General features: G+C 40.9%; 1 protein-coding gene across 6 annotated transcripts in view; it reads left to right on the forward strand.

Moving 5' to 3' along the window:
- Window positions 1-16,247, forward strand: part of KLHL5 (kelch like family member 5) — a 63,503-nt gene that overhangs the window by 32,646 nt on the left and 14,610 nt on the right. For 5 of the 6 annotated variants that reach the window (XM_045834568.1, XM_045834566.1, XM_045834565.1 and 2 more), the window contains 4 exons: window positions 2,471-2,683; window positions 5,773-5,959; window positions 11,160-11,384; window positions 14,968-15,130. In XM_045834568.1, coding sequence (XP_045690524.1) covers window positions 2,471-2,683; window positions 5,773-5,959; window positions 11,160-11,384; window positions 14,968-15,130 — 788 coding nt within the window. The remainder of the gene's footprint in view (window positions 1-2,470; window positions 2,684-5,772; window positions 5,960-11,159; window positions 11,385-14,967; window positions 15,131-16,247) is intronic. The other variant, XM_045834564.1, reaches the window with a different exon arrangement.

A 16,247-nucleotide genomic window follows, 5' to 3' on the forward strand; every position in this document is an offset into this window, starting at 1 on the left:
GAAAATGTATAATGGAATTCAATCTTCAATTTAAATAAATCCCTCAGTAATTTCATTTGCTTGAAAACTGTTCCAAAGGGGAAAAGGGCATAATGCTAGCAAGCGCTTGGTAGCGCGACAGCTGTTGGCGTCACCGAGTGGATTCAGAACGTGAAGTAAGCCTAATTCCGCTCAGCTGTCCCAATCAGGAAGCCCTGCGTATACTTGAGATGTTCACTGATCCCGAGTGAATACCAGTGGGAAAGGAGGAGGAGTTCCTTCCGGTAATCCTGAAATCTGGAAGCTTCAGTTCCTGCTCTGACCGCCACTGAAGGAAACCTGGGGCGAGTCCTTAAACCTCTGCGGAAGTGTCTGAGACTAGTCACGTCGTTACAGATACTTACTGTCCTTAGGGATTTATAAGTATAAGCATTTAATTTTTAAACTTAAGATTTTGTTTCATGATCTAGAAAACCTATAAAAACATTGAATTCTGCTAAAATACCTGCTTTAAAACCAAATACTTTGGAAAAGCACTTTGCGTTTAACCTTAAATTCAGTAGTATTTCCATAAGTTGTTTTAAAAAACTGAATGTTTACTAAATGCAGATTATACTAGAATGGAAGGGGCACTGTCCTGAAATAGCTATATCAACACATAAATAGTCGAATGAATATTTATATAATAGGTTTTTCTCATTGATGAAATGCAATTAATACCATATGGAAGTATGGCAATAGTTACGTCTGTGTTGTATAAATGTTGACTATGCTGTATGCTATACCTCTGAGCAATTAGAAATGTACATTCCATTTCTTCAGAATCTCACCTAACATTTTAGGATAAACGTTTTTCCATGTACCTATAGGATCTTTGTTCTTTAAATTTGTAAGGTCTACTTAATAGTCCATTGAGTTACAACCCCCTATAGCTGGATATTTAGGCTATTTCTCATTTTTTACTATTAGAAATAATAATGCAGATAAGTATCATTAAAAAAACATCAGCTCTTTTTTATCCTCTTGTGAATTATTTATTAAGGATTAAACTACTTGTGGGATACCTGGGTTGAGAGTGTCAGCATTTTTATAGCTCTTGCTCTGCGTTACCAAATCATTTCAGAATGTCAGTGTGCAATAAATGGCACAGAACAGTTTGCTTGAAGCCATTCCAGCGCTGAGGTTTTATTAAAATATAGTTCTGAAAAGGATAATCAGTCATTTAAAACAGACTCATTTTGGCATCTTTAACAAATCATGATGAATCGAAGCAATTGAATTTAGTTAATTATTCATGTATAGTTTTCCTCTTAAGAATTTCTACAGAAAAGAATGTCAGCCCAAGATATATTTTAGCTTACTACCTAACTAGGGTTACTTCAGGCTATATGGAAAATATAATTCTCATTTTAATATAGAAGATAGTACTGACAACCCTTCTCTGGAGCTCAAATTTAAATAGCCTTAGCTGCTTTCCCATAACTCTGCATGCTGAGACAGTCACAGCACAGTAAGGAGAGTAAGAAAAACATTAAGGGACAATATGTCTAGCATGTGCATTTATATTATAACTGTGTAATCAATCCATGCATTAAGACTTGTAATCTTGTACAGCAGAGAGTAAATTTCCCTTCTCTTTAGATTGCTTAGCATAAAAGCCTAGGAAAAGTCACTCTTTCACATCGAAGGGCATTTCTATTTCTCATTTCAAATTAAAGTTGCACGATTCTAGTATGTGGCCAGTACTGAATTACCTTCAGTGTAAGGTCCTGGAGTCCCACTGCATTCTAGGTCACCACTTTTATTTTGGCCCTTATTTTCCTATGAGACCAATAGAACTTTGTGCATAAATCAGAGGAAATAAAAGTTTTCAAAACAGACCTAAAATCCTGTGTGATCTGAAAAATATTAAAACACTCTTAAGGGCCAGTTTGGTTTTAGGATAGCCCTGAGGACACATACCCTTCCCGGAGCGGAGTCTGAGATGACTTGAGTGGTCCAGAATGGTCCTGGGAAATCCAGCCCACATGGAGGCCATTTCCAAGTAAGAGAAGTAGCTGCACAGCTCACCCAGGTCTTTGGCTCCACTGTTGGCCCAATTCTACAGCAACCACCAATCTAAACTAGCTTTTAATGTTACAGCATCATCCATCTCAGTGTCTATTTTTTTAATCTTCCTCTGAAAAGCATGTGAAAATTAACTTGAACAAAGTAATACCTAAAAGTCCCATGTCCATTTTTAAAATGTAATAAATGATACAACACTTTAATTCTACTTAATATAGAAATAAAAAGTTTAACAACATGGCTGTAGTTTAAATGTGTTTTCCTACTGTGTTTCTTTCCTAGCAAGCAGTAATAAATTGTAAGGAAGTTATAAAGTATAAACTGGGTTTTGGCATCTACTTCAGAAATGTTTAGTTTCCTTTAAATAAACCGATGGACAGAAAAAAAAACAGTATTGTTTATATGATATTTATTTCCTCTGTAGGAACATTTCATGGAAGTAATTCGAAACCAGGAATTTGTATTATTACCAGCCAGTGAGATTGCAAAGCTCTTGGCCAGTGATGACATGAACATTCCCAATGAAGAGACGATACTGAACGCCCTTCTTACCTGGGTCCGCCATGATCTGGAACAGAGACGGAAAGATCTCAGCAAACTTTTGGCTTATATTAGGCTACCTCTTCTTGCACCACAGGTAAGCAGTTTTTGATTATTTACAAACAATGTCATAATTTCAACAAAATTTGAGTATTTACTTTATGTTAATTACATTAATATATACTTGTGTATAGGGTTTTTTCTTATTATTCTATCCCATAAGGTTATTTTACATATATTCCTGTAAAGTGTTTAAGTGAAAAGATAATGAGCTAGAAAAAATTCCATTTATGTTTCCAACCCAGCAGGTCTGGCTGCATCAACTAAGTAACCTAAATTGGATCAATTAAGCAACATTGTTGCTTTGGGGTTAGTAATTTTATTTGACTCGGCTGCAAACCTATCCTAGCAATTGAAGAATTAGTAGAGCTGCTAATAAAAGGAACACTAGATGCTAGGAACCAGAAATATCAGATTACCTCATTTGCTACACACTTCCTAAGTATTCACTAAATGCTGGATTCTGGTGATAAATAAATTAATGAGAGGTAATAATAGTTCCAGCTCTGAGATTTTAAAACTCTATGACCTAGCATATTCACACACCTCAGTTTCTTCGTCTGTCAAGTGGAGATAACATCTTCTCTGACAAGTCACAGGATTATTTTGAGGACCAGAAAAGTGCTCTGTGTGCTATCAATAATAGCGGTATGAAGAGATCCGAGACTGTAGTGGATTAGGTGGATATTATACTCACTTCCTCCCAGGACCAAACCGGAGTTACAACTAAGATGTAGAAGAATCAACCTGAATACCCAACTGAAGACTAGCTGAATAGAGAAGTCTTATATCCAAGGATTTACAGAAGAAGCTAAACTGAGATGTTAATGGCGAATGATACCGGATGTTATAACTCAGTCCTTGAGTGTTGGCTAAGAAAGACTTCAGAGCCATAACTGAAATGCAAGCAACTGTTTATTTAGAAAGTCACAGAGGTAGAAGAAGGGAGCCAGCTGGGCTGTGGGAGCTCAAGAAACAAGTCATAGAGGCGGAAGAAGGGCCCCTGGAGCTTAGAAGAAAGAAAGGCAAAGAAAACACTCCTGGGGGAAGATTAGGAAAAAAGGCACAAACGTGCTCCAGAGAGAACACATCTGTGGCAAGAAGGGGTTGGGGAAAGCGTGGGTGTTTCAGAGAGACAGAGCGAGCGCATGAGTGCACACCGGGTCCTTTGTCTTAAGGATTTTTGTCTGGAGGTCTCAGGGGAGGATCTCGGTACAATATTCACCAGCCTTTCAGGTCTGCCCTTTCAGAGTTGTAGCCTCTGCTGATTGGTTGGCCCTGGGGTGGGGAAAGTTATTGGTCGTTGCAGCTGGTCTTGATGTCAGGCATGGCACAACTTCATCTGATTTTGCTGCCTTTCTGGGCCTGAAGCTGAAACACAACTGAAACCTGAATGTTGTCTCTAGTTTGACCAAACCTCTGCCTTTGTGTTCAAGACTCGATGCTTTGTCCCTAAGATTATTTGATGCAGACCAGAACCACATTGTCCTTGGGGCTTAATGCTTAAGGGAGTGGCTATACATGCGCTTATATGGGAGTCATATGAGGCTGTTCTCCAGCCACCTTGCTCCTCCTTTAAGGAGTCTAAACTACGTGACTAGTGGTATGAAATATCAGGGGGTCTAAACCGCATGAGTAGTGATGTGCTGAGGGTGGAAAGGTCAGCCTGGTGGGGGGCGGTTAAGGTCCTAGCCAAAAGTACTTGCTTTCCTAGTTTGCCTGTTGTAGGCACCCAGGACTTTCCACCCTGGGTGACTTTCAGTACCTGGCCTATCGTTCCTACTGTGTTCACACCTGTCTGACTGCCTACTACAGTCTGGTGGGAAGGGCGGAGACATGCACAGGGCTCACCCCACTCCCGCAGGCAGTGGCTGAGGTTCTGGAGGGATGTCTCAGCTGCAAAGGTTGCCCCTGAGGAGTGTGGGGTCTCAACCTCACGCCGGGCTGCCCAGCGCAGAGCACCAGACCCAGGAAGAGGCACTCACATAACATCTGGTGTTGGGAAAACTGGACAGATACATGCCCAAAAAAATGAAATTAGACCAACTTCTTACACTATACACAAAAACAAACTCAAAATGGATTAAAGACTTCAATGTAAGACTCGAGACCATAAAAATCCTAGAAGAAAACATAGCCTATAAAATCTCGGACATTTCAGGATTTATCCTGAATCTATTCATGAGAACATGACATATGGCTGAGCTTCCGTTCAGCTGGAAAGGAAGGGGACCCTTTAATAAATGGTACTCATGCAGAACTGGCTCTCCATCTGGAAGAAAATGAAAATGTTCTTCAACTTGTACTCTATTTAGAAATGCATTTTTTAAAGGAAGGGTGTATGCATTTATGTAAATCTACATAAGTAAAAAAAAATGGATTCGGTGACTCACAAATGACTTTAATTCTCTTAGAATAATCACCAGTTAGAGTTCTTTGCCCCCTAAGAAATTGGTAAGTTTGTTTCTGCTGTTGTTTGAAGATTGTTTTGAGAGGACAGATAAATAGTCTAATTAGTCAACTTATAATTATTCCTCTTCAGTTAAAATTATTTTTAATTAAGAAGGTAAAGTGAGCCCTGGCTGGCGTAGCTTAGTGGATTGAGCTCAGGCTGCAAACCAAAGTGTTGCAGGTTCGATTCCCAGTCAGGGCACATGCCTGGGTTGCAGGCCATGGCCCCCAGCAACCACACATTGATGTTTCTCTCTCTCTCTCTCTCTCTCTCTCTCTCTCTCTCTCTCTCTCTCTCCCCCTCCCTTCCCTCTTTAAAAATAAATAAATAAAATCTTTAAAAAAAAAGAAGAAGAAGGTAAAGTGATTTATTTTAGAAAACCTGGAAAACAGAAAAGTAGGAAAAAATACTATTAAAAAAGCACCAATTTCTCTATTACCCAGAGATAAGCACTATTAAGATTTTATAGCATACCACTTATCCCTTACAGTTTTGTGATTTTCAATGAAATATAAAATGTAAATCTTATAAGTGTTGCATATTTCACTTTAAAATAGATGTCTGGACTTGGATGTTTTTAAAAATGCGATTACTTCCATTTATGAATTATGTAGTTTATCATTTTACACTTAACATTTTCTTGGTCATTCAGTATCCATACTTTTTTTTCCTAGTTCCTGGCAGACATGGAAAATAATGCACTTTTTCGGGATGATATAGAATGTCAGAAACTAATTATGGAAGCAATGAAGTATCATTTGTTACCAGAGAGACGGCCCATGTTACAAAGTCCTCGGACAAAACCGAGGAAGTCAACTGTCGGTACATTATTTGCCGTTGGTGGAATAGATTCAACAAAAGGTATTAAATAACCTCTTATTTGGGGAAATAGAAAACATTGAATTTGAAATAGTAATAAATATGGCCAAAGAGCTCTTTGGAGAAATGGCTGGCTCCAGCATTGGGGTAGAGAAGTACAACATAAGCCCAGGGCGTCTTGTAGCAGATGAAAGTAGGAAGTGCTCAGAGACTGAGGGAGACGGCCAAGGGCCCCAGTCTGAAGGGGCTACCACTGTCCAATCTGGGCCAATTTCACCATCAAAACAAGTAAATATTGTAACCTATTAAGTCAATAAATATTCATAACTGCACTGATTCACATAAAGAAGAGAGAGAGGGAAGCTCTTCCTTATAATAGTGGAAGGCCAACTAATAACTATAGAAGCAAAGATAGGATTAGAAAAATCACCGTATGGCAGCCATTTACATAATAATAACTAATTCAATGAAGGCTGAGACTAGTAGGTGAAAATTTGGCAACAGGATATTTAGTCTCAAAGGATCTCCCAACCACTTGCTTATTGGTTGCAAAGGGTAAAATAGTATTTTTACAGAAACCGGCACATAACACCTTAACCGAATACTCAAAGGCCGTGTTGTCAATGATGAGACCAACCGGCAACGTGAGCATTTTATGAGACACGCAGGGAAGAACTCAGCTGCACATCTGTGGTATTTATGTAAAAAGTGTATAATCTGGATTTATTCATGAGGAAAAGACAAACAAACCCCAGTTGAGAGACATGCTATAAAATAACTTGTCTGTAGTATTTCAAAATATCAGTGGCAAAAAATACAGAAAAGATTAGGCATTGTTTCAGATTACAGAGACTAACGAGACATGACAGCTATTACAATGTATCATCTTGGGTTTTCTTTTGCTATAAAAGACATAACTGGGACAAATGACAAAATCCAAATAAGCTCTGCAGATTAGATAACAGCAGTGTGCTAATGTTCATTTCCAGATTTTGGTGATTGCCATATGGTTTTGTAAGAGAATTCCTTGTTTTGGGGAAGATGCACTGAAGCATTTAGGCGTACAGGGGCATCATTTCTGCAGTTTTCTCTTAAACAGTTCAGGGAAAAAACCCTACACATAGAAAGAAAATGTACTAAAACAAGCAGTTGGGAAATCTGGGTCAAAGGCATCCAGGATTCCTTGTACCATTCCTGCAACAGTTCTGTTAATAATAATGATAGAACAAACACCATACATACTGCCTACACAGTGCTGGGCATTGTGCTAGAGCTTTCTGTGTATTACCTCTCAGTAGACATTAATCTCCTTCTGAATTCTAACAGTCACCCTCCCCTGACAGTACCTCCCTGACTGTGACTGCCTGTCTGATCTCAGCTCATTCTACTTCTCCCCTCCCTCCTTGTGCTTCAGTCCCGTTGGCCTCCTAGTTCATCTAACATGCCAAACATCATCGCATGTCAGAATTCTTGCCCTAGCTATTCCTCTCATGGATGCTCTGGGCCTTGGTATTGGAAGGCCTAGCAGCAATGGCTCGCTCACATCTCTTCTCGGATGTCAAAGAGGACTTCTGTGACCATTCAGTAGCAACCTCTTGCCCATTAGTTTCTGATCTTTTGCTTACTACTTTCTACCTCTTTACTCTGCTTCTCGTTTCTTCGTAGCACTTGATACATTTGTTCATGGTCTGTCTACCTCTTCCCCCAAGTAAGCTCCAGAACGGCAAGGATTTTGTTGTGTACTAACATATTCTCAGAGCCTAGAACGGTGCCTTGCCCTTAGACAGCATCAGTAAGTATTTGTCCAGTGTGTGAAGATTGTCCTCTGCCATCTCTTGAATTACATGCATGGCTAATGCACTTGATGCATTAATCATGTCTAAAGGTTTCTCTTCTATGTGACATTTCTAAGGCATGTAAAAATATGAGCTCTTATAGAAAGTCTTAAATTGTTATTTAACTTTCAGGTTTGTGGGGACAAAGATAGATATAGATACAGATATATGGATATTATTCCATATAACATAGCAGAGTGTTATGTATATATAATGCTTAAGTTCTAAATATAGGCTTGATGACTAAACAGTACAGAAATGCATAAAGTAAGATAACTGATTAGAGTTACAGTGTAAATAGATCTCCCCAGTCCAGATCATCAGTCTGCAGAACTGAGGATTAAGGATCCACTGAGGACCTGGAACTGGTGCTTAGCTTTGTAGTCATTCCTAGCACTGCTTGTCTTCCCCTCTCTTTTTCAAGGCTTTAACTGTTATTTCTATAGTAATTATACTCTCGAACTTTGATTTTATTCTTACATTTCCAGCTTGCATCAAATATACTGTTTCATATTCAGCTCCCACCTCAAACTCTGTGTGTTCAAGACTTCTCAGACCACATCTCCCAGACTTGAGACCTTGGATTCATAGTTCATGGTTCTTCAGTGTGTGGATGCCAACTCTGGCTCATATAAGTAGACAAGAAGTCTGTTGGAAGGCTAATGAGAAACAGGCAGGAACTACATCTCCTTTATAAATCCTACTTTAGATTTTAAATACTAAGTGCAGGCATCCATTTGACCATGTTTAGCTTAGTCCTGGATCCTAAATTTCCAAAAACAAAGAAAATGTATATCTGTCTTTTCAGCTTTCTGGGAGACAGGTTCCGGACTCTCATCAAGACTCATACGACAGTGTAACAATCCCTAAGCCTGGGAGGGAATCTCAGACACTAAGTACCTAACATAGACAATATAAAATCTGCCTTTGCACCCACCCCCCGCCCCTTCTCACACCTTAAAATCTGCAGTCACCAAGTGACTTCTTTCAAATAGGTCTTATTTTTCCAGGTGCCCATCACTGTCTTTCTAATTCCGGTCAGCCTCCTAGCAGCCCACATATTTTGATCATGTTAATTTATGTCGTTAACGTGTGCCAGGCATTACGCTCAGCACCTGACCTGTATTGTTTCATCCCAACAGCAGCTCTCAGAGCTCAACGTTATTATTGCCCTCTTCTATAGATGAGGATACGAGACAGAATTTAAGTTGCTTTCCCAGGATCACACAACTAACTAGCGCTGGAGTGAGGATTCAGTGATCTTGACTCTGGAGGTTCTACTCTCTTCGGTTAACCTGCCATTACTCTGCTCAAAACCCCCAGCGATTTTTATTTCCTACCGCATGAGGTGTCAGTTCCTCCTTGTAGGTTTCAGGTCTCCCTGTAATCTGACCCTTGTGGCTTGACCAACACTATTTCTGAGTCTTTCTTAACAAGCAAATACTCTGACCTTCCATCCTTTTCACGATGTCTTCCTGGGCCTTACTTTATTCCCAGTGTCTTTATCATGAAAATCTCTTAGCATTATTTGGATAGTAATCTGATCATTGGGTTCTTGATCCCTTCCGTTTAGTACAGAGCCCAATAAACTGTGGATGGTTCTAAATCGCTTCTAAGATAATGGTAGAATGTATTTGTGCCTACTATTTGTAAAGGTTAATTCTTCAGTATAAATTAGGGAAGTTCTAAACTTTTACATAGAATTTTGCAGTTGTTAGGATTTTGTTATGCTTTGATATATATATATATATATAATGAAGATATATGTTTCAGATAATGTTTTCAGATTTTATATAAGAATTATGTTTGATATTAGCAAAAGAATTTTTAGTTACCAATTTATAAGACTATGATACTGTTTGGTGAACTAGATATAAAGAAATAAGTTAAAATTCAAATAAAATAAATATTTCTTAAATCCATTAGCGAGGAAAGATGATTGACATTGTCTTCTTATTTAATGAAGGAAGTTTTTAAAATCAAATTTAGAGTGATGAGTCAAGAATACTACTACATAAAATAATCTGAGTGTAGGAGTAAAGTCTCCTTACACCTAAAAGTAATAAAGATTATTCAAATTCAAAAATATTTTGGAACAGCTCCTACATACCAGGGAGTCTATTATATGGCCCCATGAGAATATAAAGACAGAAAAAGACTTGATATTTATTTTAAATAACTTAAAATTTTTGTAGAGTAAATAAATGACAAAACTATGGTAATGAGAAAATATCATATACAATCAAACTATTTCTAAATTTTAGGAGATTATCAATAGTATTAGTGCTCTGATGACCTAGTTGCAACAAATACTGTAGGATACATGTCTGTCCTGATCGTGATTCTGTAAGAATAGCACTGACTGCAGGTTATATCAGAAGCTTAGAAGAGGAGAATAAAGTAGACACCAACCCAACTCTTTGTTAAGCGGGGGGGGGTCTTTTTTAGAGGGGTGGGGCTTCCCCCCCTTAACTCCACTAGTGTCACTTCATAAAAACAACAAGTTCTCTGAATCTTCCAATTTGTAAAAAAAAATGTAGACATCGTGGGGCAGTTACTTCCTGAACCTCCCACACTCATAGTCCCCAAAGCACGTGATCCACGCTTATGCTCTTGTCCTCCCTGGTTGCAACGGAATGCACACCCTCCCCCTCCCTGTGGCAGCCAGCCCCTCACCTGTGCCCTGATGCTGCCCGTTCCTCCCTCTCAGGATCCCGTCCTGTGCTGTACTTTCAGCTCCTTTCCTTATAACTAGATCCTTCCCGGTACCATTTGGGCCAACTCAAGTTTTTCCAATTTTAAAAGCAAAACAGAACAAAACCTCCCTCAACCCATCTAGTAATTCCCACCTTTCTCTCTCATTTTTATAGCCAAACTTTTCCAAAGAATCATTTCCATTCCTCATCTCCCAGTCTTGTCCCAACCACCCAAACAAGGGACTCTTCTTAAAGTCACCAGTGACCTCCATGCAGCTAAATCTAGTAATACTTCTTAGTTTCCATCTTCCCTGACCCTCTCAGGAGCATTTGATACTGTTCACAGTCCTACCTGCCATAAACTTCCTTCCTTTGGCTTCCATGACACTAACGTACCCAGCTTTTCCTCCCACTTCTAGCTGTTGTTTCTCAGCCTTCTTTGACACGTAATTCTTCCTCACTTGACCTTGTAGTACCAGAGCGTTGCATATGCCATGGAGAATAGGAGGTGTGTGTCTTGCTGTATGCCCTCGAGAACATTAGCAGGCAAGGTCAGAGATACGAGCAGGGACCAGATCGTGCAAGGGCTTATTGGAATATAATGAGAATATTATTGTCAATGCTAATAAAAATGTATTTTAGTATGTATAATTTCATAAAATAATCATGGTGAAATTCTTATTTACATAACTTTTATTTATAACCATTAAGGAGCAACAAGCATTGAAAAGTATGACCTTCGTACAAACATGTGGACTCCTGTGGCAAACATGAATGGGAGGAGGCTGCAGTTCGGTGTCGCAGTGTTGGACGACAAGCTGTATGTGGTCGGAGGAAGAGACGGACTGAAGACTTTGAATACCGTAGAATGCTACAACCCCAAAACCAAAACCTGGAGCGTGATGCCGCCCATGTCCACACACAGGCATGGCCTTGGTGAGTGTAACTGCAGGTTTGCTCAGAACATCGTGTATTCGGGTTCCACAGCCTTTTCACGTTCTGTACCAGGCAGAAGCCGCCAACCAGTGTGGCAGCTGCTGAGTCGGCAGCAGGCACCAAGCATTCCTGCACATGATCTGTTAACCGAAAAGGAGGAGCGGAGAATACAAGCACATGCATGCATGTATATGTGCAACTAATACAAACGAAACCATGAGTGTTTCTTTAATCCAGAGGATATGTTTATTTGATTCTAGAGAGAGAGGGACAGAGAGGGAAAAACACTGATGGGAGAGAGGAACGTCGATTGCTTGCCTCTGGTGTGTGCCCCGGCCAAGGATGGATCCCACAACCTAAGTACGTGCCCTGGCCTGGCATCAAACCTGCAGCCTCTTGGTGTGTGGGACAACGCCCCAACCAACTGCGCCACCGGCCAGGGCGAACAACACGGATGTGTTAGTGCAGCATGACAGAGTGACAAGCCATTTTTGGATATGTGTGTTTTGTGTTGGCTATTAGTATTATCTAACCTAATTAAACTGCTATTTAAAAATCCTTAACATTATTGTTCTCTATCTCCCATGGTTTGTAAGCAGAAATGAGTAAAACCCAGAACAATTTGAAGGTGGCACAGAGAATATAACAATGGAAACTTTTTATTTCTGCACTGAGCAGACGCTGATTAACATGCACTGTGTGCCATGCTCTTCGCTCTGTAGGTTTGTAAAAACGTGGAAGACACTGTCTTTACCCTCAAGAAACTGATGGCTCGCTCACTCTGAGATGACAGAAGAGAGTTTAGGGACCTTGTATCAGATGACCTCTCTTTTCTCATAAGAGAGAGAGTAGGTGAAGTAGAAAGAATTGTTTGATGAGAGTGAAGGAGATGGAAATAAAATTACATGAGGCCTGAAATATATGTGCATTGCCCAGCTTTTGCTGTATAACAAACCACTGCAAAACTTAGAGGCTTACACCAACCATTTATTTCATTCATGGATCTGCGGGTTAGGCTGTTCTGGTCTGGGCTGTCTGGGATAATCTCTGCTGGGTTCTCTCATTAACCTGAGGAAGGCTGACGGGCTGGCAGGGTGGCCTCACTCATGTGTAGTGGTAGGCAGGTTGCTGGCCTGGGGAACACAGGCACCTGGGCCAATGCCACGAATGATTCAGCGGCCTAGCCCAGGCTGCTTCTTCATGTGGTGGCAGCCACAGGATTTCAGAAGCAGCAAGCGAAGGCAAGCCCAGTGCACAAACACTCTAAAGCTTCTGCTTGCATCCTGTTTCCTAACACCCCACTGGCCAGCACAAGCGGCACGGGCGAGCCCAGATTCACAGAGTAGGAAAACAGACGCCTCCTCTCAATGTGAGGAGCTGCAGAGTCACAGTGCATTGGAAGGACAGGAAGAATTTGTGGCCCTGTTGTTGATTTATCATAGTTTGGAAAAGATTGAAATATAGTTGCAATAAAGAATTTGATAGGCCATCATAGAAGATGAATTTAAAAAATGGATGAGTAGCACTGAAGGCATAGTTTGGATTGCATAGCTTTCTACTATACTCCATTAATACTGAGCACCTGAGTAGATGCCCCAAAAAGCCAGTGAAAATTGTCTAGGCTTGAAGATACCACCTAGTGGTCGTTGAGTATAGCAAAAAAACAGAGACAAGGAATTCTGTTAGGTGCAGTTAGGTTTCAGTGAAAGGTGATCTTAAGTTTCAAGTTTGGTAAGGAGGTAAACCAGAAGGTCAGGTCTAAGGTGCAGAAAGGAAGCTTAAAATTAACTATATGAAATTTAACAAAGAAAACTATAAACATTACCCTTGAGTCCATAAAATTGCCTATGACATAGGCTCAGAGTGTGGGAAGATAAAAGCAGCATGAATGAGACTTATAAATTTGGGTTGACCATGAAATTCAGGGACAATAGTATGATTTAACTGTGAACTTGCCCCTACCACAGGGGAAAGAAACGTAATGCTCACTTAAGGTAAGTTCTTACACATATGGGTGCACGGACTGAGAATGCCCGTGAGCCAGCTCTGCTTCGTGCAGACTAGACGGTGTGTGGGACCCTGTCATGAGTCCCAGGCACCCGACAAAAGACTTTATTGAGCTGTAGCAACTTCAAAGGAGAATGATTACATAGCTCGAAGTGTCTACTTTAAGCCTTTATTTCAGATTTTTGCATCACTTAAAGCAGCCTTGTTCTTATTAATTTACCTTATAATAAGTGTTTTAAGCTTGAACTTATAAAAGGAACTTTTACTTAAGAAAAAGTCCTTTTATCCCTTTGCATATGGGAATTATACGAAGACTTCCTTTGAAAACGTGATTCTGCTGCTATTTCTTTTCAAAGGTACTGTTTAAGGTGTTGGACTGGATGGAACCATTATCTTTTCTTCCCATCCTTTGGTTAATGATACACACAAACATGGATGTATATTGCATGTGATTGAAACTGTAGCTGCGTAGGTGTGTCTCCAATAGCCAGTACTGGTAGGGCACAAATGAGTGGAATAACATGTTAATTCAGGACATACACGAATGGTGAATATTTGTATTTCATCAGTCCATGATTTCACAAACTGAAATGTTATTTGTGTTGCAAAACTTGTATGTTGAGCTTCTAGTGATTCATATTTGTATCTCACCTGACGGTGATCACATCACACCTCATCTCAAAGCCTTCCACTGGCCCTCTGTCTCAGTTAGAATAAACCCAAAGTCCTTGCAGTGGCCCCAGCCACTCTGCATGCTCTGGCTGCACACTCTCCTTCATCTCCTACGCTCTCCCCATCATGCACCCGCCAACCAAACTGGCCTCCTTGCTGTCCCGCAGACACGCTAAGCGTGGCTCAGAGACTTTGTACATGCCATCTCCTGTACCACACCCTCTTCCCCAGATACTCCCATGCCTGGTCTGCTGGCTTCATTTACGTGTTCGTTCAAATGTCACCTCACCTGAGAGTTCTCCCCTGACTCTCTCTTCCATTGATCAACTCAGGTTTTCTATTAGCATTTAACAATACCCAAAATATATTGTTTCTGTTTCCCAACTAAAATATTAGGTCCATGAGGGCAGAACCCTTACCTGTTATGTTCCGTTCAGCACCTGGCAGTTAGTAGAAACTCAGTGGATATTTGTTGAACAAATGAATCTGGTTCAGTTCCCTAGTGATGGTTCATCAACAGATTGTGATATCAAATCTAACTGCAATAAAAATACCATGAATTTGAATGAATAGGGGAAAAGGAATAAAACTGCTCTCTCAACTATATCTCAAGTCCATATTATTGAAAAATGTTTTAAATATGGGGATATGTTCATTTCATGTAGTTTTTAATAATTTCCCCACTGTATGACCTCAAAACACTGCCTCTGAAACTTTTAAGACCAGAGCTATAGCGCTATTTCTCATCCTCACTCACCCTCCTTTCTACTAAGAAGAGCTGTAAGTAAACCAGATGTCCATATCATACATTTATTTGCTTAGGTAAATTTGCCTGTTTAAGATTTGTGCTTACATGTCAGTTAATGTGTCATTCGTAAGTCATTTCTTTCCTGCCTCCTTGCAGGTGTGGCTGTGCTGGAAGGCCCCATGTACGCAGTCGGAGGGCACGATGGCTGGAGCTATCTGAATACAGTGGAAAGGTGGGACCCTCAGGCTCGCCAGTGGAATTTTGTTGCTGCCATGTCCACCCCCAGGAGCACAGTAGGTGTGGCAGTACTCAGTGGAAAGTAAGAAAATACTTCAGGTTCTATTTAAAACACAATACACTGAATTTACTATGCTATGTCATATCCAACTTAAAAAATTACATAAGTAAATCACAAAAGAGAAATACTTTGAGTGATGTAAACAAATGTTTAAACGTGGAGGTGTAGGTAAAACACAGCTCACCTCCTTGCACAACCACATCCGAATTACAACTAAATTACACACCAACGGTCACTCTGAACCATCAGAAATCAAGTTGAATGGGAGACCATCAACTGTGGAACTAAAGAAACCACACCCATCCAGGAGGATGAGAGACCTGGGGAGGCACAGATGTGCAGACAAGCAGATGTGGAACGGGCTGGTCCCTCACACACGTGTGGTGGATAAAAATTCAGGAGGAATATCTTGGAAGCAAGGGTCCCAGCCCCACATCATGCCCCCCCACCCAGGGTTCCAGTGCCAGGAAGATAAGCCCCCATAACTTCTGGCTACAAAACCATCAGGGATTAAGTTGGTGGAAGAAACTGCTGGACTCCCAAGCAGTTCCTCTTAAAGAGTCTGCATATGAACTTAGACTCACTCCCTCTGAGCACCACTGGGGTAGCAGCTTGAAAGGCACAAGTGGCATATAGGGAAGAACTGAAGTATCTGGCATCAGGACTTACACTTTGCCCACCCCTGGCATTTATCTGAGGCTCTGCCTCACCCCATCATGGCCTTCCCCCAGCCTTCCTACCTCTGGCTAAGCAGCCTCAGGCCTGGCACTAGCAGCAGCCAGTTTTGGATCACAGTTTGGCTCCGCCCAGCACAACTAGCAGCCAGCTTCATATTGCTTTGTAGCTCTCACTGAGTGGCCCCAGACAGAACACAGGTGGGGGCTTACTTTGGCCTGCCCCACCCAGGAAACTCCAGAGCCTGCATACCCAGTAGACAGCTACAGACCAGGTTGGAGCACCACCAGTCTGCCCCTGCACAGCTGATCCTCTACAGAGGGCGGAGGTTGGTGGTCAGTGGTATAGCCAATTCTTGCAGTGGATTGGCCTGGGTCAATCCCTCCCATAGACCTGCCAACAGCAATCAAGGCTCAACTACAAGAGGAGGTTGTACTCAGCCCACACAAAGGGTGCACCTCGA

This window comes from Phyllostomus hastatus, unplaced genomic scaffold (genome assembly GCF_019186645.2).
Source record: "Phyllostomus hastatus isolate PE091 unplaced genomic scaffold, TTU_PhHast_1.1 phas_contig_196, whole genome shotgun sequence".
NCBI lineage: Eukaryota > Metazoa > Chordata > Mammalia > Chiroptera > Phyllostomidae > Phyllostomus > Phyllostomus hastatus.